This window comes from Pezoporus wallicus, unplaced genomic scaffold (genome assembly GCF_028554395.1).
Source record: "Pezoporus wallicus isolate ANWC-B61680 ecotype Strahan unplaced genomic scaffold, APGP_CSIRO_Pwel_v1 scaffold_13239, whole genome shotgun sequence".
Classification (NCBI taxonomy): Eukaryota; Metazoa; Chordata; class Aves; order Psittaciformes; family Psittacidae; genus Pezoporus; species Pezoporus wallicus.
In genome coordinates, this window is record NW_026642052.1 from 6,604,660 (window position 1) to 6,629,973 (window position 25,314).

Below are 25,314 nucleotides of genomic sequence, written 5' to 3' on the forward strand. Positions count from 1 at the left end.
TCTCAGCTGCCCGTCTGCCCCAGGTCTGTGTTATTTTAGGCAGAGAAGGACTTGCAGACAGCCTGGCTCTCCCCAGGCCTCACTGAGCCTCCCACCAACAGGAAAGGTTTAAAAAAGTATAGAGAAAAGAAAGCCCAGAGCTTACAGATGAAAATCCAAACCAGAACAACCTCTTCACTTAACGGGATCCTTGTTTTTTCCAGACCCACTACATTTGCTAGCAATCAGTGAGTCATTATTGCCCTTTCTCTACAGTGAAGGGCCTCTGAAGTGGAGGCTGTTTTCACCGTGATTACTTCTGCACAAGCAGTACCACCTGCACAGCATCTCTGGTTCTAGGGTTAAAAAGAGAGGTCTAGTCTTCCAACGTCCACAAATGATGGGAAGGCAGTGGCAGTGCGTGGGGGCTTGGGGTTGTACCTTATACCCTGTGCCTTTCCAATAGGTCCCCCTTCTGTACCTGCTGGCATGCTGCATGTCTGTTGTGGTTTGAAGACAGAGCTCAAGCAAGAAGAAGTGACTATGATACCTAGGTTCACCACAGCTTGAGCGTTTGCTGCCACAGTCTACTTTGGCCAGATTTCTGTCAGGAAAACCAAGTTCCACATCAGAGTTTTCCATTTAAGGAGTTTTCCAGTCATCTTTCAACTTGGCCAGCTGTAGAATCATGTGGGGGGACAAGCCTTTGCACTATCACATCCCTGGCGCCACGCTACTCTCAGACAGGTGCCCCTTTCTCTCTGTCCTGGGTGGACATGGTGGCAATCTAAAGGGACATACAGAGATGGCCCTGTCTGCCCCTGGGCTTCTCATGCTGCTGCCTCTCTCCTTCCCCCTCACCTCCAGCCTCAGTGTCTAACACTTAAAGATAAAACCCGGTGGAAGCCACATCCCAATAAAAGGGAATAAGGGTCTTGTTCCCACCTACCTGCTGGGAGCAGGACAGATTTTAATCTTTAGGCTCCTGATGCTGGAGGAGAGCTCAGCATTTTCAGGAGCCCATAAAGGAGAGTGCTGGCAGTCACTGGAGGAGGAGGAGAAGAAGGTAGAGAAAAAGGAGGAAAAAGAGGAAAGCCACCCTGACTCCATTGTGTCTGTGAGGACATGCAGTCATCAGTGATACTGCTGTGTTCAGCTGGCTACTCACAGAGAGCAAAGCAAGAGTCTGTAGGATCTGACATTCTGTGCCTAAAACAGATAAATAAACAGACTTAATTTTGAATAATAGTGAGACACATCTGTATTAAGAAACTGTGAATGTTTTGTTAGAAGTGTGGCAAGGAAAGCAGTATTTTGTAGAGATTCTGTGAGACTGTTCTTCCAGCTGTCTGTAGTAAACACAAGAGAGTTTGTGCAGCTTTGATGAATTCAGAGGGGTTTTTCTTCCTGTAGGAGTCACTGATGTCTCCTGGAAAACATTATATTTACTTTTTACTACTTTTTTAATTTGAAGTCTAGAAGAACAACAATCCCTGCCTTGGGGGGATCCTGTCCCATGTCGTACGCCTTTGGCCGAGGCCACATAGCACAACCTCAGGCAGCTGCATTTTTTGCAGCTGTACTTCTGGATTTTCGTTAGAGATGATGGGTTTGTGCTGATCTGAGGGTGTAAGATGAAAGCTGTTTTTGTGTGTCATTCAGAATTTAATGTTAATACAGTAAGGAAAAGAGCAGATGGCTCTTTCAATACAGCGGACCATATAACCACTAGAATATTTACTTGCAAATAAAGAATATTCAACAAAGAAATATTTATGGCAGTTGCAAGGAGTCCAAAGTAACTGTTTTTCTGAGAAAGATAGCATACTAAGGAGCAGATCAATCACTGCCTTTCATAATGAAAGAAATAGATGGAATAAAATGAAATTATCAGTTACAAATATTTTAAAGGGAGACAAAAGGCTTAAGGGAGACAAATGCATTCTGTGCATAACTAGTCCAACAAATTTACCAGTGAGGAAGGCTGTGAAAAGCCAGAATTCAAACTTTTTCCAAGTTTATGGATGAAGAGTCCAGCAAGGCTGACAGAAAGCAAAGACTTAAAAATGTCTCCAGTTTGGACACCCTCAGCTGCAGAGCTTCGGAAGCAGGAAGATAAACTTCCGGTCATGATGCTTCCCATATCCTCAGAAGGAGCACAAGAGCCTGCTACAGCACACTGCAAGAGAGAGAATACAGGGCTAGAAGGACTTTTGATAGTATTTACCAGAGCCATTCATATGGAACATTAAGCCCAAAACAGAGACATAATGAAATGACTGTTATGGATGACTTCATAATTGCCCCAAGGGAACAAACCAGGTCACCAATTAATTATATGGAGAAGGAGCAGCAGTGACTTATGAACTTTCCCCAGAGACATAGTTTCAAGCGTTAACAAAATAAACAGAATAGATAAAAACTAAAATAGAGTAGCTGTGCCAATAGAATTGTCTCCAAATGAAGTGTTTTGATATTCTCTCCCATGAGCTGATAAATTTATAGAACTTATTTTTTTTTACTTTACAATGTGTGTACATATATATAGACATACATACGTTCATTTAAACTTTCCCAAAGACAGAGGAAAAACAGAAACCTCATAAGAAATCACAGCATCTCACAGAAACAAAAGGAGAATTCTAAGCAGGAAAGAAATTATATTTGAGCATGGGAGAGTTTTCAATTGCAATTATCCTGTTCAAGACACAATGTGTGTTTTAAGCAATAAACAAAATCACACATATCAAAATAGAACTTTCTGCAGTGCCCAGTGAAGATACCTATCGCAAACATAAAACCAACAAAACATCTTATTCCATGCCAGCTTACTGTTTATCAGCTAGAAACAAATCTAAGTGCATCGTTAATTCAGGCCATCAGAGAATAGATCTGTATTAAAGAAAATTAACTCCATTGGTCAAAGTCAAATAGAAAAAACTTGTTTAATAATATGTGTGACATAAAATGCATCCACCATGCTCCAGGGCCTTGAAGAAAAGCTCAGTGAGAACAAGACTCCTTTGGCTGGTAAAGGTACAGATGTATATGTTTATGCACACACACACACGCACACACACAATTGCCTGTGATAAAATTACGCCCTGGCTGAGGGGTAAGCAACTGATCCAAGACACTTTGAATTATAAGAATTTTTCATATCTTGATTCCATGCCATAAAACTTACATAGTTTTAGTACTGAAAGGAAAGGTCATTTTAACCAAGGCAAGAGAAAGCTTCTCCATGTTTTATGTATTTTCATCTTTATTTGCAAGTCAATACATTCCGAATCTCTGTAGGTTTCCATTAAAGTGGAAATTGCAAAACCCTTTACCTTGATGGAAACTTGAAGTTAATATGCTCTAAGCCTTGTGTGACTCCTCTTTTTTTATATATTTTATTTGTATTCACAAATCTGTAAGGAAATTTCTGAGAAGCAGATGATTAGAGGTGATTCTGGCACACTGTCTTAGAAGAGCCAGAATTCCTTAAGCAACGAATTCAAATCAAGGTTACCATTAAAAATGCAAAAAGGCTCATGGCAGGCAGCTGCCATGGAGCTGCAACTGTAAAATAACACTGAGTTTATTGTTATCATTGTAAATTTTATCAGTAGATACTTGAATGAGAAGCCTGAGCAAAACTCCAGATAGTACAATGAGGCAAAGCCATGTTCACTAATTATGGAATTGCAAAGAGGGTTATTTATAACCCATTTTGGTTTTAAGAGATGTGTGTACTCGGACATAATACCACTATATTGGGCTGTGTCTGCAACACAGGTGCACCCCCAAGGCTGTGTCATCTGTGAATGTGACACTGTGCTACCCATGTGTCCAAAAGAACCCCTCTTGTGTTGTGTCTGGGCAATGCATCTGGCACCTTCAGAGGCACAGTGCACCACACAGCCTGGGGTCCATCGAGGGTGACTCGAACACCCCATGATTCAAGCTTAGGTGGACTTGCTGGCAGGCTGAGATCAGGGCAAATTCAAATGAAAATGAAATCAAGTTGATTGCTAAGCACCCTGTGATCTTCAAACCATCCAGGAATGCCCACTTATGTCCCATGGAGACCCTGCTGAGATCACCCTGAAGCATCAGACACATGCAGAACAAAGTCAAGTTAAAGCCTGTTCCTTACCAGCCAAAGGCCAGACTTTCCTACTGAAGAGTGGCAAGTTGACTGACAGCTGCAGCTTCTTAGTGCTATTCCCTGGAGGAACCCAAGGAAAAAGGCACTTCCCAGATAGGATAGGTTTAAAAAAACAGTCAAGAACCTAAGTGAGAAAACACCTTGAAGGCCACATATAAATACAAGGCACGTGGTTTCAATAGAGCTATGCCCAGCTACATGAGGCCCAAATTTTGTTCTTAACGATAAGCAGGAGTATGGCTGATGTTTTGCTACAAAGACAGAAATGACCAGTTATCAGACACTAGACCTCACCTGCACTATACTGAAAAACTGCAGGAATTATACTGACTTCATCTATTTTAATCTCTCATGGCAGAACTGATTTGAAATATGAAATGGCAATTCACAATTACTTAAGCAGAGTTTGAAAAGTGCTTTGGAAATAAGTCTTCTGCATCAGCAGAACAATATAATCCCTGATACTATCGCTGTTGTTGTTTTACTGGTGAAAAAAATAGAAGCATGCAAGATTAAATAATTGCCATGAAATAGACATTTCTAATCGAGAAATCAGATCTCCTGAAAGAAAACTCTGCTCTGTTTTCTTTCTTCCTCTGTGTGAAACTGATCAAACACCGCTAATAAGAGCGTGCATCTCGTTTCAGTATGTACCGAATCGGGCTGACAAATGATTTCATTTTAAATTAAAGCTATATTACAGGAAAAACTGTCATTCTTCTAAGAGAATTTGTGTCAGATAAATTTGTGTTAGACAAATTTATGTCAAACAAAAGACAACGCTCTCCTCTGTTTTCCTCTCCTCTCCGTCTTATGCTTGCTAGACTCTTTTTAAAGGCTTGTTAGGATATATTGCAATTAGGATATATAGTAGGCAAAACAGATTGAAAGACTCTCCAGAGCTCTATACAACAGCATGTTTCACTCTCAAGGATTTAAAAATTAGAAAACAAGTAAATGAGACAATACCTTTTTCTTTGTGAGCTTTTTTCTTGGAGATTTAAAGCTGCCTGCCTGAAATGTCCAATTCAGAAATACAGAAGGAAAAAAGATTAGTGTCAGTGTTATTTCAGTGAGAAAAAGCTCTTATAATAGATTTTAGATTTTTCAATGTGTTGCAAGAGCAACCCAAATATTTCCTCAAATAGGCAAACTTGACACTTACACCTGCACAATACATAAAAGTTTATGTATTAAAATAACCCCAACAACTCAGACTGAGACCTTTCAAATCCAAATATAGAAATATATCCAAATCCACCATAGAAATGGTCATCAGGAAACTGATGAAAGCAAGAGCAAACCCCAAACAACACAAGCTGGTTATGTGGCTCAGTGAACACTGCAGTAGGGAGAGAGGTAAGGATCCATATGGAACTAAACAGACCTTTGAATGTCTTGTGCTGAAAATTGTTATTTCCATATGCTTAGAGTGGACTCATGCTGCCAGATTGGGATCGCAATGCTTTTTTTCCTCTTGGAATAAGTACAAACTATCAGAGCCATGAGGACACTGACATCCCTGATTGTTCCTGCAGCATCTCCTGGGGTGTCCCACCAACTTGTCCATGGTTCAGGACCCCTTTCAGCCCAGCTGGCCCCCACGCACCGTCCTGGTCTGGCCTCGGGTGCTGGGGATGTCCCTGACTGCCTCCAGGCTGCCCTGCTCCCTAGTGGGGTGACGGGCTGGCTCTGCCCTGCCACCCTAGGGGGAGCTCCACTCCAACCGATCACTCCCAGCCCCAGGGAGCAGCCTTCTCTTTCCCAATACAGACACCTCCACAAGGTGTGAAGCTGTAGAACATCAGGCCCATCAACTAGAAACACAGGTTCTGTGTGAGTGCTTGCTGGGTACCAGTAGGGTTGTCAGAGGGTGGGCTTGGGTGGAGCTGGTGTTCCTGTGAAGTCTGATGGGAGGCAGAATACATTGTCCTTTCTACTCTTCTTTGGAAACACAAGTCTTTGTTTCAATGAACAAATACCATATAGAACTTCAGTAGAATTTGATTTTGCAGCCTCAAACTGTTTAGAGCTGTCTTTCTAATGTGCATATCCTTCAGTCTCATAAAGAGGTCAACCTCACTGACAATCCAGTTGTTATTTAGAGGCTTGATTTAATCAGGAAGAAGCGTACTTAAAAAGCATGCCATTACCCAAAAGCAGACATTACATAAATTTCATTCTATTTTTACATCTTCCTGGCGATGATCTCCTGAATCTGACATTAACCATAACAATCACACATGTGACTAAACCCGGCCAAATTCTCCTTTCTCTATTCCAGTATAAATATAGAAGTAATACCGTTGAAGTAATAGCTTTGAGGTAGACCCACTGCACGAGAACAAGATTTTTCTCAATACAGGAAAGCATGCTGATTTTGAGGCCAGGTTTTTATCTCCTGTACTGAAAAGTTAGAGCACCAGTGTGAAAGAGACCACCAGGGTTGACATGAAAGCCTGGCAGTCCCAGAGGCTGGGGACATGCATTAATGTGGGTGGCATTTGAAAAGCAAGTGAGGCTTCAAAGCTCTTGAGCCATTTTCAAAGTGCCTTAGACATTAAGAAGTTCAAGCCCCACTGATTTACAGCAAGACTTGAACTTTTAAATGCATTTAGTGTTTGTGCTGATGATACATGGCCTCCTAAGACTCACACCTATGTCAGATTTGGCTTCACAGCCACAACCTCCCCCTTAAGTTTGACTCCTTGGTGTCATGTTGAGACTCTCCCTTTGGTGTTCCTGAGTATGCCAAAAGTGAACCAAGGGTCAGAAGATGAAGACCTTGCAGATAACTCTGGGAAGTGGACAGTGCAGTGCCCTGTGGACACAGCCCTGCAAGAAAGCTAGTAGTATTGCATGGTTGCTTGGTCATTGAGCCATGGTATGGGTGCATAGCCTGGGTCTCACTTTGCTGTCTGATTATTTGTGTATCTCAAGCAGGAAGCTGGGAGCTGTAGTGAGCTTTTTTCAGGACTGGTATTATCTGACCTCTGTTGTACAGTTCTGCCACTCCTGGGAACACTACTTGGCTCGCATGGAGCACTTCAGAAATTCCTGCTTTTATGCTGCAACATATAAGTTCTCCACAATAAAATTCAGAGTGGTTTAAGATAATTAAATTTGGCTTTTACAAGGCCTCCTATCTTCTAACTGTCACATAAATAAAAACTACTTGTCAGACATGCATACTTACCTGAACTTTGAAGTTAGAAAATTCATACTTTATCCTACTTCTGCACTCCCCAGTATATTAGGGACTGTTTACAACATCACCTGGACCAAAGGTACCACACTGTTTAGCAGGCCATTTCTAGCTGGGGATTTACCCATGTAGGCAACATTCCCAGTTCCCTTTTTGGAAAAGCTAATGGCTTGCTGTGTTGCAACAGCAGTGCAGACAGACCTTTCGTACACTTAAAAACATTGCTAACTTCACTATGACTGCAGCTTGAAAAAATCTAATCATGTAAAGCCCCAGACAGATGTCCTTTTCATGTGCAGCACAACAGGGACAAGAGGTTGCTACTCAGCTGAACAGGCTGCTCCCTGCCTCAGGTCACAGTCACCACTGCTCCTCTGGCAGAGAGGTTTATGCAAGCCTTCTCCAGCTCAGTTCAGGGGAAATCAACCACCTTAGTCCTGCCCAGGCATCTGAACTGCTCCTTTGGTCTTTGCCCAGTTTCAAGGAGAATGTAGTGCCTGGACAGATGCCTGCTTTTCTACAGGGTTCCCAGAAAGGCACAATGCCTGGATGATATAATTTGATGAACTTCCAGAAGAAACCAATGTGGTGGTGTAAGAGGGTCCCTTTCAGGGTATGGAAGCTTACTTCTCTGCAAGATTATCTTTTTAGATACTGAGCACTGTTCCTAGGTACAAATGCTGTCACCAAGGGACCAACTGCGTGAAAGAAAATCCATCTTCAGAGGTGTCTGTGATCTAATAAATGATATTTACTTTGAGGGGATGAGAATTAAGCCATGCACAAGGACTAGAACATAGCCAAAAATCCAGTGAATTTCTCAGTGTTGTGCTTGCTGCATGTGTCTTGAGCAAGCTTTTCTGTCTGGTCCCCATCATTCATCCCTGTGCTCTCATGATGGGAGCTCTTTATGGACTTTTGCTCACAAACAAGTCCCTAAATGTGAACACAAGTGAGCACAAGGCACAAAGCAGTGGAAGTCCGTCCCCTGTGAACCGTGGTGAAATCTATGACTTGCTCATTTTTCCTCATGTGCATTGCAGTCTGACATTTTCTTTTTGCTGCCTCTCTTTTTTCCTCTTTCTATACCACCTAAAATGGCTTTCCCAGTCTGTTCTCTATTTCTTTTCTGTCACTGCAAGGTTGGTAAAGCAGAATGATCTAAGATAGGAGATGGAAATTCTTCTGGTAAGAGCTGAGTAAGAATCAAGAAGAAGACACCTGCCTGAACTTCGTGGGAGATGGGCATACTGCTTTAGGCATCTATCCACACTTTTAGAAGCCTACGTACTTCCACATGCTCGACTCCAGTTCAGATTCATAACTAACCCTACAAATTGCAAGTTACCCATGAAGACAGGTTGTGATTTATGGCTCCTGGCTCTTTTTCTTTTAAATTAATTTAATTTAAGAAAATAGAGAAAACCTTTTAAGGGAGCCCCTACCTGAGGTGTAGGCACACTTACATCCTGAGTCTTCCAGTGTTAAACCCCGGCCATTTTTCACTATGCTTGCACGCAAACATATTTTATCCACATCAATTTCCAGCTGTAAGCAACTGGCCCAGCTTCTCGGCTGTCTGTCAAGACAAATTCTGTCAGGTTTCATTTATGTGTGTGTTCTGGTACAGCTGGCAGTGAAACTGCTTTGTCTGCCAGCCCTCATGTTAAAATTCCCCCCAGCTGAATCAGACTATCTCATTGATGTATGCCTTGCCCAGCTTTTAGGGCATCTTTCTTAAAAACAACCTTCCAAATAATGCAAATAGCTGGAACCAGAGAGGCTGTGTTTCATGTCAGACACTGAACTTCTGGTCTTGGTTATGTGCACTCTATTTTTCATGAAGGCTTGAGATGTGGTTGAAGAATCTGACTGCATTCAATGTAGTTATGAAGGAGACTGTTTGAACTACTGTTAAGACTGCTCAAACAGTACCAGCTTACTTGAGTGAGGCTGTTAAATGTCAGCAGTGCTAATAAGGTCTTTAAGGACTGTCTTCTCAGAAATATTTAGCTGATGTTCCTTCCCACTGGTTGATTGATCCCTTTGGGCACCATCAGCCATTCTGGGACTGGAAATCAAGAGTTCAGACTGCTCAAAAACTGTCAGGTCACTCTCCCCTTTTTATACAAGAGAAGACAATGTAAAGCCATGTGAAGACTGCTGGATTGTGTAGATAATCCAAGGAGCGTAGTGGTGGCCAGCTGTGGTCTTGATTCCTTTGAGTAAGTGTCCTGGGTTCAGCAGTAGCAGTCAATTTTTCTCCTTCTTGGTAGCTGATGTTGATGTGTTTTGACTTTCAGCCTGGGAACAGTGCTGATAACACCAATGTTTTCAGTTGTTGCTCAGTAATGTTTACCCTAACCAAGGACTTTGTGAGGCTCATGCTCTGCCAGGGAGGAGGGGAAGACAGGAGGAAGCAGAGACAGGACACCTGACCCAAGCTAGCCAAACAGGTATTCCATACCACAGCACGTCATGCCCGGGGTGTAACTGGGAGTTACCCGGAAGGACACGGGTCTTCTGGGTTGGACTTATTTTTCGGTGGGTGGTATCGTGTTCTCTTCCCTTGTTATTTTCTCTTATCATTGTTGTCGTTGGTGGTGGCAGTGGTGATTTGTGTTGTACATTGGTTGCTGGACTGGTCTTGTCTCAACCCGTGGGAGTTGCACTCTTTCGATTCTCCTCCCCATGCCTCCAGGAGCGGGGAAGGGGAGAGCCCCCAGGGGTGGGGGGGCCTCGATTGCTTCCAGGCCGGCACCACTCACTGGAAGTGAGTGAACAAGCTGTCTGGCTGGGTTTTAAACCACGACAGTAAGGCATGGTCTTACAAGTGGAGCTTCGCAAATCCACTGTAGTCCCCATAACACAAAACAAGCTGGGGGATGCAGTGCCCAACTGAAGGTGAATGATCTATGTAAAATACCTGTGGAAAAAAATACATATAAGACTTGTATTTTAAATAGCATTAAAACCGTAGAGTCCAAAGAAACTGCAGAGCGTGACATGCTAAACTGCAAGACACTGTTTCTGAGGCTTTGTAGAAAGGTCAGTGGTGGTGACAAACTGACTGGCAGGTTTAGACCTTTCAGGCATGCAGACACAACTGGTTTTTGTGGATCATGTTTTGAGAGGGAAAATACGGGCATAGCTAGTGAGATTTCAACCTAATTGTTGAGGCTGTTTCTCTCTGCTTCTCATCCTGACTTTATCTCCTTCTCCACCTTGTTTCTTGTAGATGGGAGAGCTGGGGAAGGTCTGTATACCCCATAATGGGGATCCAAGGTAGTAGATGTGAGGTAGTGCGGGCCTTTGCTATTGGAGAGCCGGAGGATGTATAGACTATGTTGTTCCATACCACTAAGCCATTGCTAGTGCTGCAGACAGAAAAGGCCTAGGAGCATCACTGCTTCTCTCTACGTTTTTTTACACAAGGAAGTTAAACACATCTTCTTTTCCTCAAATGGTTGTATATATGTATTGGAAATTAATTCAAAGCTAGCAAGGAAAGACAAAAGTAAGAACACAGCCAGGATAACTTGTGACTAATAATTATTTGCTTTTGACCCAGATTTTATTTATAACATATGTTTATGGGAAATCTATGATTGTTTCAAAACAATGCCAATTAGTAAATTTTAGAATTAAGACCTGCATAGCTGAACAAGGGAGGAAGTACCAGTATCATGTACCAGGAAGTCTCAAAACTGGGAATTTGCTGCAATCACTCAAATTCCTTAACTTAAAAAAAAAAAATAATGCTAATTTCTATTAGTAATTAAGTGAGATTTCCTAAAGACTTAATATTAAAGACCCTCTAAGGCCTGTAGGCCTCTAGGCTCAGCATCTAGCTTCAATGAGAATGTAACACACAGAGTATCTTCTCAAGGTCATAGAATCATAGAACAGTTTGGGTTGGAAGGGAACTTTAAAGGTCATCCAAACTCCCATGCAATGAGCAGGGACACCTACAACCAGATCAGGGTGCTCAGAGCTCTAATCTTGGGTGTTTCCAAGGATGGGGCATCTACCATTGCTCTGGGCAACCTGTTCCACTGTTTCACCACCCTCGTATTAAAAAATTGATTCCATATATCTAGTCTGAATCTCCCCTCTTTTAGTTTGAAAGAATTACTTCTTGTCCTTTCACAACAGGCCCTGCTGAAAGGTGTGCTCCTGTCTTTCTTATAAGCTCACTTTAAGTATTGAAAGGCCTCAAAACAGTCTCTTCAGAGCCTTCTCTTCTCCAGGCTGAACAACTCTCCCAGCCTTTCTTCACAGAAGAGGTTTTCTATCCCCCAATTACTTTTGTGGCCCTCTTCTGGACCTGCTACAACAGATCCATGTCTTCCCTGTACTAAGGACTCCAGAGCTTCCAGGTGGCGTCTCACTAGAGCAAAGTAAAAGGGCAAAATCATCTCCCTTGACCTCTTGGTCATGCTTCTTTCAATATTTCTTAATAGAGTGCAATATGTATTAAGCCCAGAATAGGGGTTTAAATATTTTTCCAGCGTTGAATGAATCAGATGGGCTTATGCACAAGGGCAGTGATTATGCTGCTCATGCAATTTGGTTAATGATGGAGCAAATGAGCCTGCCACCCTCACTTGGACAAGCTGTTCCAGAAATCACCCCACATGAGAACTCTCAGCACATCCATCATCTTCCAGTGAATGCTTTGGTGTGAACTCTTGCTCTACCCAGTGGAAGCTATTGAAATGCTATTTTCTAAAGCTGGAATAACACTGTGTTCATATCATTCTCATTATTACTTTTGTTGAAGATGATCATTATTATTGTGAACAAGAAAACCATGTGCTTGTTTTGGATTTCAGTATTTGGGGAAAAGAATGAACTCTTCAAACGCTGGTTTTCCATGAATGAAACTATTTGGCATATATAAATGACATTGTTTCCTACCCCAGTTTATGGACAAAAGTCTGTATCTTTAAAAAAAATATACACACTATACAGAGTCTGTATCCTGAAACAACATGACCAAAGTGTAATTTACGACTCACTTTCTGCCTACCAGTTAACTCTCTGTGACCAAGTATTTCATCTCAACATAGATGGATGTGAGAAAGTGATCTCTAACTTTGTAAGCATAGGTGAACTGAAATCTCTGATTTTGGCCTCTTAATTCAGCCTGAAATTTCAAAAGCATGGACATATGTTATCGTTCACATTTAACATTAAAATTCATTTTTTAGAGCACTCACCAGGAAACAGGTAGATGGGCTCAACACTGCATCCTTCCTTGGCCTGAGGAGATCTACATTTTCCAAAAGATTCCTGTAATAACAGGTAATTCCTGTACTTTCCACTCCTCCTTTTAAGACTGGACCACTACACAGGAAGAAATGCAAGACCCTGAAGTCAAAGGGCAAGCAAAGTCCTGAATCTTTGGTCTAATGCATGGTTTCTCAAATGTCATTTGTTGGCTGCCACTGTTGGAAGCAGGTTCCTGTATTCCCTAAAGCCCAAATTCAGGACTGTAAACATTATCACTGAACATTATCACTATTTTCTCTCAGTCCTTTTCTGTTCTCCTTGCAGTCCCATCATTCTGCTTCATAGCCCCATCACCTCTTAAGATCCTCAACCCATAGGTGAAAGCTCCACATATTCTCCACTATGCCTTCTATTTCCCAAATTGGTTCAACCACAATGCCCCAGCCATCTATGGCACATCCTTATTTCAACAACCCCCTTCCTCTCACTTTCCCCAAATGTCTTTTTTCCCATGACCTTAGCAGAAGCACATCTCCCAGAGTGACTGATTTCCTGTAGGCACATGAGAAGAACAGCAGGGGAGGTCTGGGAGCTGGAGACCACTTCACACATCAATAACTTACTGGCCAGCCAGTGACAGGAGCAGCTGTGTGAAGGCTCTTACTCTGATTTGTAAAAGGTCCTGGGCACAGGAATAAACAGCAGTTGTTGAGATTGTTTTTGCTTGGCTTACATGCAAAACAGTGTGGGAACATCTTGCCTACCAGTTCTGACTTTCATCTGGCAAAGGGCCGTTTTTGTTCCAGTCCTTGATCCTCAGGTCATGTCTGCTTTTTATCCATCAGTTTTGTGTAAAATGCATATGAAGTCTTAGACATGAACTCCCTCCAAGATGCTTCCTCCTGGCTAAGTGCTTAAAGTTGCTCTCCTCTGCAGAGAGCTTTGTTGTCCCTGATTTAAGACATAAAAAATCCTTTATTTGGGTATAGTCACTAGTACATCAGAGCAAACATCACTGTGAAGTTTGTGCTTGTAGCTAAATACTGCCTTGGAATTATCATTTGCTACTCTGCTGTAATGTTAAGCATTCATATGTTAATCCACTCTTAGAGGCTGTTGTGCCTGACTGTAGTGTAAGGCTTTATTAAAAGACAGCAAAATTATTAGTTTGGTTTCTGCTAATTTGATACAAGATGCTTAATATGAAAAGTGGAGCATACATCACTGAAGAGAATTCTGGAGCATTGCTTATTTCTTTACAAGTGCAATATTTTCATCCTATTTAATGCATTGCCACTGCTACCAACACAGCTTCTAATTTCCTATTCTTTAAAACAGAAATGATTCTTTATAAAGACTGTGTATGTGTATATGCTGATCTTTTACCATGCTGAACAGATTTGACTATGACATATACCAGCTGAAATATCAACTATATGAAAATAAATGTAGTGGTTTGGGGGTTTAAATCAGTATCACAGAGAAGGGAATGAGAACAGCGATTTCTAGGTTAATTCACTTTGCAACTTCTTTAAGTCTGAGTTTGAGAATGAATCGTGAGTTTCACTGTAAAAAAAAAAAAGTAGATGGTGTTTCACAGATGTTCTTCTGAATCCTCCACTCCATATCTTCTTTTTCTCTCCGCAGAAACCAGGGGACTCTGATCTCCTTGAATGCTGTAAATTAACTCTGAAGGAATGGACAACTCCAACAAAAAACTCCACACAAGTCTTCTGAGGAGCCAGGGAGGGAACTAGAAAAAACAACTTGACTTGCAAAATCTCACCTGACCCATGACTGCATCTCTGCTAATGCAATACTAATTTAAGACATCTTTGTACATCAGGTACTGCAGCTCCTCAGCATGTTACTCTTTGTACAGTTATTTTCTTTAGTCTCCCAGTATATAGTGGAACAGAGAAATCAAATTTACATTCCATGTTTATGAAAACACCCAAATGCTATATATATAAACCTTTAAACAATTTTCTTGCAAGATATTGCAACACAGTTCATGTCATACGACAGTCCAAACCAGGCTTAAAAAACACAACCTGTTAGCAGCCGCATTCATATTCCATCTATTCTCTGCTAGGCAGCTGCCTAACCCAACCTGACTGGTTAGGGTGAAGTGGTTATTTGTGTTGTGGTCACCAGCATTTCCAACCAGGAATTGAAACTGTAGCTCTTACTCGTATCCTTTCTGCAGGCTCAGCAAGTTTCTTCTGTGGTTATTCAGGTTGGAGACCCATTTGCAATCATAAAGGCAAATTTCAAAATGAGATTAAATGAAATTAAATGAAATTAAATAAAATTAAGGTGTAAGCTTTGTCCTCACTAGAAGAGACTGCTCCTATGGGCACATGTTTCTAACATAGATATATCTCCCTCCTATCAAGGAGGTTTTTCTCTGTAAAGATTATATACTTCCCAAAGACACACACACACACACACAAAATGCTATGTAAGCAGAGGACATTTCATTGAAAAGTCCAGATTCTAAAAAGAATTAAATGTGTCAAACTTTGGTCTAAAAAAGCTAGTATTGTGTCAATTATACTATGTCAGTCACATACAGTAACACACATGATGACCAGAAAAAGGTCCTGACGGACTTTTCTCCTGGTGTCTTATATGGATTCTGGTAACGCAGAAATCCCAGGTTGATCTCCGCATGCGCAGCTGTGTATAATGCACCACAGTGTCACACTTCCTGGTATATTCAGAGCCATTTGCATGTGACTAGAGTGCCATTACATGCACAGTCTTCTTTGTATGCATTTTTTCCAGATCCAAGGATGATTGTGTTGCTTTACATTACAAGTTTTGTAATCTACACAAGCGAACAACCTCTTCAAAGCCAGTTCAAAGGAGAAAATTATTACACCAGATACATCTGTAGCATTCCTGGTTTGCCAGGGCCTGCGGGTCCCCCTGGAGCTGGCGGATCCCCAGGGCCACATGGACGCATCGGTCTTCCAGGAAGAGATGGTAGAGATGGCAGGAAGGGAGAAAAAGGTGAAAAGGGGAGCGCAGGTATTGAACATTTGTGCAGCCTAACACAGTAGTACAATAAAGCAAGACCTTTCATCATTGCTGTTATATGTATGTACGTGTATGATGAATGTGAGTATGCTCCTGTGTGGGTTTAAGTGTGACACATGTATATGTAGTGAAAGAAAATGTGCAGATTTATTTTAGATAAGTCTAATATGCACATACTGAAATCTGTGCAAATAAATGTAAGTGAATAGCCTTCCTGCACAGAGATGCTAAGAAAAAGTTTGAGAGACATAAAGCGCGTGTGGTGTCAAATAACCAAGTCTCATTTGTGCCATTAGCCAGGAATAAAAGATCAGTAGGTACTTAGATACATATTAAAAATGCTTAAATAATAGTAGACGTTTAGTGCACAAGTACCATGTTATAGGGCTCATAGTTCAGTCAGTAATGGACTAATCAGGCACACATTCTTCAATGTGTAACCAAGGAGTATGAAGGAAAGTAGAAACATAGAAAAAAAGGACCCCTGGGCTGTGGCACCCAGTCCTCTGTTCCAACCTGCCATTCCTTTTGCAAACTTACTAGTAGCCCACACAATCATTTACTGAGAGGATATGTGTTAACAATTAACTAACTTAAAATGTTTTTGAAGGTTTAAGAGGAAAGACTGGGCCAACAGGACCAGCTGGAGAGAAAGGAGACCAAGGTCAGGCTGGTAAAAAAGGACCTGGAGGATTGAGTGGTGCCAAAGGTGAAGTAGGTCCAGCTGGACCACCAGGACCTAAGGGAGACAAAGGAGACCGAGGACAGCCAGGTGCACCAGGGGTCTGTAAATGCGGAAAGATAGTGCTGAAATCTGCCTTTTCTGTTGGCATCACCACGAGCTACCCAGAGGAAAGATTACCGATCATATTCAATAAAGTCCTCTTCAATGAGGGGGAGCATTACAACCCTTCCACAGGGAAGTTTATTTGTGCCATCCCAGGGATTTATTATTTTTCCTATGATATCACCTTGGCAAACAAGCATCTTGCAATTGGGCTGGTTCACAATGGGAAGTACCGAATAAAGACGTTTGATGCTAACACAGGTAACCATGATGTAGCTTCTGGATCCACAGTGATCTACCTTCAGCCAGAAGATGAGGTATGGCTTGAGATCTTCTACGCTGACCAAAATGGTCTCTTTTCCGATCCAACATGGGCAGACAGTTTGTTTTCAGGATTTCTCTTATATGTTGATACAGACTACCTTGATGCTTTATCAGATGAAGATGAGCTCTGAAACAGATGATGTCAAATGACATTCAAACTGGACACCCCAGCACAAGATTTATAGAGCTGTGTGTGGGACACAAAGTTGAAAAAAAAAAATAACTGGGAGTTTACTTTTGTTCTGTTAGGAACCAAATCTGAGCTCATGAGGACCTTTCCAGAATATAAGCTGCATTTTTTACTGAACAGCAGGGATACCAAAAGGAACTGTAATTAATAAAAGACTGCATCACTCCAGGACTGACTCCTCCTGAAAGTTATGTTTATAATACTATTTAAACAAATTTAAGATACTGTACATTGGATTTTATACAAAATATATTAAGTTGCAATGTAGAATGGATATTTTGTACATGTCATTAAAGTAAAATTGAACAACTGACGGCAATATCATCTTTGGTTGTTTTAAGACAGGAAATACATTAAAAAGAGAGAAAACATTGATTTTTAAAAAGAAGAGGAATGTAATAGGAATGCCTGCTTCAGGATGCAGCTGAACTGATTACAAGGACAGTCCCATCTTATATTTACACCACCAAGTGTTATACATAACTATCTAACATCCTAATAAATACATATAGAACTAATAAATACATACATACAGAACTAATAAATACATACAGAACTAGCTGATAAAAGACCAGAACAAAGGTATTAAACATATAAAATAATAAAAACCTGGGAGATCTGAAAACCTGGAGATAGAAAACTAGTATCCAGTATGGGTATTTCCAGTGTAATTCCAAGTGGGTCTGCTATTCTTCCAATGCTATTCAGTATCTTCATGAGAAACGTGGAAGAAAATATAAACTTTGTGCTAAAGGAAATTACGGATGCCAAAAATCTAATAGAACAGTAACCAGTAATAAGAATAAATTATATGGAACAAACTGAGTCACATCATTAAAGCAGACTTAATTGCATTCTAATATGGCCAAATGCCACAAAATAAATGTAGGTCACACACAAGATGAAAAACTGCATTCAGGAAATCAGAGAACTTGGAAAAGGTACACAGGATCTCATGGATAATCAGCTAAATATGCTGTTGGTACAGCCTTTTTGATGTATGACAAATGGAATTACAAGTAGAGGTAAAGAGTAGTTACTTATAAAGATGCTACTTCTGCCAGTGTTTCAAAACTGATCCCAAAATTGAATAAAAAAAAAAGGCTGTAATTCTACCCATGTGGATTACACAAGAGATGTAACAAGGTCAACTTATTTTTCTTCTCAGTGAGGACCAGAGGTGATTTGATTGCAGTCTGCAACTACCTGTTTGGAGATAAAATTTCTGGTAGTAGCTGGCACTTCCTTCTATTATCTAGTAACGCAGCAAGATCCACAGGTGAGAAACTGTTATCAATTCCCTCTGGGAATGAAGAACCCATTTTAACAGTGGCAGCAGTCAATCATTGTAAAAACACCTAGTAACATTATGAGTTCTCCAGCATTCAACACCTCTAAGCCAACACTGACAATCTTTAATCAGGTGCTCTTGCTTGCCAAAAATTTATAATATTATTTTATTCATCCCAGATTTACATAAACCTGCCATTTCTAACAGCTACTCAGTTTCAAACCCTAGTAGTCTGCATTGCACAACTCTTGATCCCACTTTATTCATGACCAAGGTGGAGGGAACTTTCTGGGTTCTTTCTGAATACTTGACTTAATTGAAAAAATTACATTCAAATAAAATCACACAAAAATACTGCTGAGACGAGCACTACAATTATGTACGGAACATTAATTTATGCACCCTGTATCTGTGCCCTTATTTCTCCACACATCTTTGAGTACATGATTGCTGCTTTATGCAGCGAAGAGGTGCAAAGTCCTGTCCACAAATCAAACTGGCAATGCCCGTACAACCCTTCTTTTATTTGACAGTGAGAGATGAGTGGTATAAGACAAAAGTGGATTATTTTTCTAACTAGACATCTAATTTATTAGTGTTGTACAAGGGCTGCTCCCTGTGAAAAATATGGAAGAAAACACAGATTCAGTTTTTCACTGAGCTGTACAATCATTTATACATCTGCAAATTAAGCACAATATGAGAGCAAAATGCAGCCTAATCATCATTTGTAACCATGACTGATGCCAATGTTTCACAGCCATCAGTGCCTATACAAGGCACAAAGGCTATCAGCATTGTTCAGTGCTGTGTGCACTGAAATTCCACAGGACAGAACAGCCATCATATCAGGACCATAACTTGCAGAAAACATAATTCAACAGATGCAGGATTAGACCTATAATATGTGTTATGCAGCAAAAGCAACTGATAGAAGTATGTAATGACATTTTTATTTAAAAAAATATGGAAATATGTTTATGCCATCTGAACCAATAGGAAGTGTATGTCAGGAGTAACAAGTCAATTTTTATTTGAATTAGAAAATGTCCTATAAAGCCAAACTTAAGGAAAGAGTACGACTGATTTTCTTCAGACTCAAGAGAAACATATGTGGCAGTTACAATAAATCTGGAAAAATTTCAGACAAAACTAATTTTTCACAATTGGATAGAAAAAAAATAGGCCTTTTAGTGAAATGTTCCTGGTTGCAATCCTAAGTAAAAGCAAACTGCTTCCATGTAATAATCTTATAAAAATGAACAAACTGTAAAAGAGATATTTTAACCACACCTATATTGAAAATGACATCATGGGAATAAGTAAACCAAGAGTTATTGCTTCCCTTTACTTAATAATTTTAGATTTATGTTTGTGCAATCATACAATAGTCATTTTAGCTTCTCTCAGTTTTCCCATTTGGATTCTGTAGTCATTTGAACAGTTTAGTATTTTGGCATGAACTGTTAAAAATAAGTAATTCCATTGAATTATGTCTGTAGGCTTTGGCAAGAAGAATCTTTTTACTACATGTATGGACAGCATATGTGTGCAAGTAGTATGTGTCCCAGCCCTCATTCAGGATCTCAGGACTTTTATCCTAAAGTACATCACTGCAATTGCTATTATTTTACTTGAAAACAGATCGACTTTGATGACAGGAACTTTCATTAGGGTATTCCTCTATCTGAATTTGAATTTGTATAGAAAATATCTTGGGATGAAGTCTTTCCTCTATTTACACTGGTAGATGGAGAGGTCTGGTTTGGTTTCAAGATGTTGTAGGATAACAAAGAACAGAATCTCTTTGAGATTAAATTTGAAATGAATCAAAGATTTCTACACAGTATATATGTCATTCTACATATGCCATAGTGCCATATAAAATGAGGCATCCAGACCAAGGCAGACCTTTAGACTTTGCCTACCATCAGCAGAAAGAAAGTATCATCATGAGAAACTCCCAGGAGAAAGCTGCAGAACCAACTCTTGGGTTATAGGTATTTAAATATACATAAGTAAAAACAGTTATTTGAAACAACACAGCTGCCCACAATCTTTTAACCTTTCAGACTTCTTTTACACTTGGTAGAGCGACAGCAAGGAAAAAGTCAGTCACGTGTTCCATTGCTGAACATTTTTAACCTATACAACTATTTGAACACTAAACTCCATCTTCAAATTGATATGTGTTACTTTGGTATGTGTTTACCTTTACTTTTTTCACAACTGGTATACATGTCCATATGGTTCAGGCCATTAAACATTTTTACCAGGAGCAACAAGTCCTAAGAATTTTTTTACAATGCTGAGGCAATGTAGAGGAAATAGTAGTGGATATCAGTACTGGCAAGATTATCTACATTCTGCAATTATTTTTAAATCAACCTAAGATAATTTATGTACTTGTGCATAGGCAAAACTACACCAAACTGACAAGCAGCTTATTTTGTACCCTACTAAGTATGTTTCATCAGTTGGTGCAGTTCCTATACTACTTTGCGTTTTTTACCTTCCACTAGGTTGAGTTCATATTCATTCACTATGACATTTACTGAATAATTTACTTTTCACTGATTGGTTTAATTTATCCATTGGCAGGTAATTCATACTCAGGATAACTATATTGATGCTATACTATGCAATTTGGTCAGCAGGAACTTCAGTTTTATGTGAAATGTGTTTCAGCTTATGTGGAAATGTGGCTTACTTTATATATGCATTTCAGTAGCTGATGAATCCCATCCAGGAAATAATATATGAGAGTAAACAGGAGAAAAATAGAGTTGAGAAAGCAATATACCACAATCTTTCTCAATGAGCAACACACTGCTTTCCAGAAGCAATTCATTCCTTTCAGTATGAACCAGTTAGACTTCAGCTCAGAGAGCATTTAGTGGTTATGTTCACTTCCCTGTAACTCCTTAAGTCACCACTCCCAACTGAGGTTATGTCAGTATTTCTTAATTTCAGAAGCACGATCCTCCCTTGGGTTGGCAGGAAGAAATTTCCGAGTACTCTCACAAAATTGTCAGTCTCTGATACTTGGTTTTGTCCTAGCTGCATATTATCGTATCAGTTCATGAAAGTTACTACCTAAAGCAAAAGAAAACTGAATTAGACATATTATGTGCATATCTTTCAATAATAAATACAATCAAAGAAAAAGGTGCCTTCGATTATTTGGCTTATTCCCCTCCAATCTAAATATAAATCTTTTGGTTCAATCCTGCTCGAAGAGTTGTGAAGAGATTTTTCCTCTATGCAGATTGCTCCTTCAGCAACTATTAATATAAAATTTATGTTATCTGACTTTAATCTCTAAAAGGTTAAAGATCATTGCCTAGGCTAAATTAGTTAGCTCTCCTGTCATCAGTGCAAAGAAATAGGAGAGGTAAATCTCTGACTGGATGACACTGTATTATAGACACCTACTTTCAGAAAGGAGGAATCAGGACGTACTTGTCTCTTCACATGACCTGTACCTATGGCTAACTTAGGTTAGCATTTAACTTTGAGATGTCAAAAGTTAAGTAAGATGTCTGATCTTAAAGGACAATCCACTAAGCAGAAAAGTCAGTGTCATTTAACTGGGCAATTTATGTGTCTCACAATTAAAGAGAAGATGTGGATTGATGAGAACACACTGAAGTACCCTTATAATGACGGAAGTGACCTCATGTCAGACCTTTCATAAAGAACTGCTCAAGTCCCCCTGAGACAGCTTTAACTGCAGTAACTTTGCGGAGAAAATTTTACAGCGTATTAAGGTTGGCTAGATAATCCTCTCACACCTCCAAATTCAGCACACTTTGATATATATAAAATATTAGAGCTTTTAAGGATACTTAATTTTAGGTGTAGAAAACCTAAATGTATCCTGGAGTACTTCTACTTATACCAAAAACATACGATTTTTTTTCTATCCAACTTTAAAGCACCTGTCAAAATCCTAAGCATGACACAAAACAACCCAGTATTTGTAAAATCATCTCTGTGGAAGAATAGCCTTGCTTATGTCATGTTAACAAAAGGACAAAAAATACTGAATTATTGAAAAAAATAAATGAACTATGATTCTCAGCAGGCTCGAAAGTGAATTTTTAGCAAGAAGCAGATGGGATTGCCAGAAATGAATGAATTGTATGAAGGAAACATACCAGCAGTACCTTTTCTTTCTCTACTTTCAACCGAGTGTTATCCCTATGCTTGGAAGACAGTGGACAGGATTTAAAACCTTTGAGTTGAAGAACAGCCTCTTTAACCATCTGAAACTTGGCTAACCACTGATGCTGATGTCTCTTTCATGCACCACCTGTGTTCACCCACACTATCAGATGTCCTGGTGCAGGAACATGGATTTCTAAACCACGTGTGACAAATTTCAGGAAACTTTACTTGTGATTTCTGTCATGCTGGAGTAAAGTGCACTCAGTTTAAAATAATCAAGATGAGAAGAGTTTGTTCTTCCTTGTTTGTAACCTCCCTGAGACTGGGATCACTGTAGAGTTGCAGATGGTACTTGAAATTCCTATTCTAAGAACATAGCAACACATACCCTTATTCTGTAAATGTTGTACAAGGCTTGTAAGATTTGCAGTTTTGCTTTTGGTTTAATTTGCTTTCACAAGTTTTGGCTTTGATTCCAGGCAGGCATAAAAAGGTGTATATGGGAATCCAAACTTTGCATTATCCTCAAAGCCTGAGAATAAACACCATCATTCATTGTGCACTATTCATTTCAAAACTGTTTAAATGCTGAATATGGGGTCTGTGATCCCCTAGCCTGCTTGCTTCTGGGGGAACCTGCAGCCTGGTCACTACAAGCTGCCATCTACCCTGCCTGTGCTAAAAAGCCATCCTTGACCATCACTGACAAAACAACAGTTTATGCCTAAGTGTCACATTGGCACCGCTGACAAAGTGGAGCAGCTCACATCCTCTTATTTGGATCACTAAGTCTGCTGTCCAACGTAATCAGTGACATTGGGCTTGCCTTTGTTTTTATAATGCTGACCAAGAGAAATGAGCTGTTCTCTGCTCCAGGAAACATATGTGGTTTGAATTCCGTGTGTCTCTTGTGAGTAGAGTCATTGTACTGACACGTGTTTTTAAGCAGCTTTCCATTCTGTTAAGCAAAGGTCCCCCACTGCTCCTTTAGGGCATTATAGTAATGTTCCTTACATAATGCTGTTCGTATTTGTCCCATCATTTAAATTGCTTGTATAACTGTTCCTGAGAGTGGAACAGATTGATGGGGCAGACTTATTAGCAAAACAAGATGTTGAACCTGAGTCCTTGCCAAAACTTTGTATAAAGATGCACCCACTGGATCATTTCCACAGTCACACATAATGGTGAGACTTAGCAGCTCGCAGAGATTGTGCATGTGTATGCTGCCCTAAGAAACCTGTGTTCTGATGACATTTCTTTCCCATTCTTGAAAGATGCTGTCATGTCAGGTGTCTTCTAGCTGTGATAGTTCCTCTTTTAGCAATTAAAAATGCATACTCCTAATCTTTTTATCTGCTATGACTGTTTACTTCTTTCCATGATCTCCTTCTTACAGTAGTAGTCAGAAATGGGAAACAATTTAGTCATCTGTTTTATTGTGATTCCAGCTACTAAAACCTTGCAGTAACAGGCCTTCAGTTGTTACAGGTGCTGTTTATGTGAAGACAATTATAAATAGTTCTAATAACAATTCCATTTACCATCAGCAATATTGTTTATTCTTGTCATACTAAAGATACCAATACACGTTAACGTAAGAAATTACTTTGTGCAGAAGAAAAGGCTCCTCTCCAGAATCAACAGAAAAACTATAAATTGCTTTGTACCTATAAAAATAGGAATTTTATATACAGACAATCCACATTTCCACAAACTACCTGATAGCTCTGACATTTCTGCCACCCCTAGTATCCACATAGGCTGTTTGTGAGCATTTAACAAGCAGATAACCCATCCTTCCAGTCCTTCTCTAATCAGAACTTAAGGATTGTTATTTCCCTTTGAGCAGGCTCTACAACTCTAATGAAGCCTTCATATCTTGTTTTTTTTTGCTATGTAAGTATTAAGGTATATTGATAACTTTCTAAAGTTATGATTTATCTTACTTCTTACTTTGGTTTCAGGATTGTCCTGAGTTCAGCAGTAGCAGTCATTTTTCTCCTTCTTAGTAGCTGGTGCAGTGCTGTGTTTTTGACTTTCAGCCTGGGAACAGTGCTGATAACACCAATGTTTTTAGTTGCTGTTCAGTCATGTTTACTCTGACCGAGGACTTTCCAAGTCTCATGCTCTGCCAGGGAGGAGGAGAAGCCGAGAGGAAGCAGAGACAGGACACCTGACCCAAACTAGCCAAAGAGGTATTCCATACCACAGCATGTCATGCCCAGTATACAAAGTGGGGGCAGTTACCCGGAAGGACTAGATCACTGCTCAGGCCGGGCTGGGTATCAGTCCGTGGGTGGTGAGTGGTTGTAGTCTCTTCCTTTGCTATTTCCCTTATCATAATTATTATTGGTGGTAGCAGTAGTGGTTTGTGTTATACCTTAGTTACTGGACTGCTCTTATCTCAGCCCATGGGAGTTACATTCTCTTGATTCTCTTCCCCATCCCTCTGGCAAGGAAAGGGAGGGATTGAGCAAGCGGCTGTGTGGTTCTGAGTTACTGGCTGGGCTTAAACCATGACAGTTCTTTTTGGCACTCACCATGGGGTACGAAGGGTTGAGGTAACAACAGATCTGACCAGACTGTGTCTAATCATATTTGTGATAAGCATTCATTGTTTCGGATTAATAGTCACTCGTTACAATGCTGATTTATTGGCTCTCAAAGTTGTTGCTCTTGATCTCACAGTTTCAGCAGGTCTTACCTTACTTACAGCTGGTATTTGCTGTGTAGTGTTTATCAGCTGGGGGCCTTGGGCTAAGGTTCTTGTTTCATTGTACTTTATGGTAATGACTTGTAATACCATAGAATCATTGATCATGAAACTGATTTGGCTTGCATTCCCAGTGTGGTCACCACCTCTGTACTTTGGGAAGTATATAATGGAAGTGGTTAGCAATTACACATCTTTTTTCCCCTCCTTGGGTGG

The 25,314-nt window shown here is 40.2% G+C and overlaps 1 protein-coding gene across 2 annotated transcripts in view; it reads left to right on the plus strand.

Annotated features, from left to right (window-relative positions):
* The window catches only part of LOC130608594 (complement C1q tumor necrosis factor-related protein 7), a 117,674-nt gene that overhangs the window by 33,300 nt on the left and 59,060 nt on the right, over window positions 1-25,314 (plus strand). For both annotated transcript variants that reach the window (XM_057426617.1, XM_057426616.1), the window contains exons 2-4: window positions 14,223-14,421; window positions 15,366-15,611; window positions 16,231-17,281. In XM_057426617.1, coding sequence (XP_057282600.1) covers window positions 15,374-15,611; window positions 16,231-16,862 — 870 coding nt within the window. In that variant the 5' untranslated portion in view covers window positions 14,223-14,421; window positions 15,366-15,373 and the 3' untranslated portion in view covers window positions 16,863-17,281. Of the gene's footprint in view, window positions 1-14,222; window positions 14,422-15,365; window positions 15,612-16,230 lie in introns of those variants that run through there.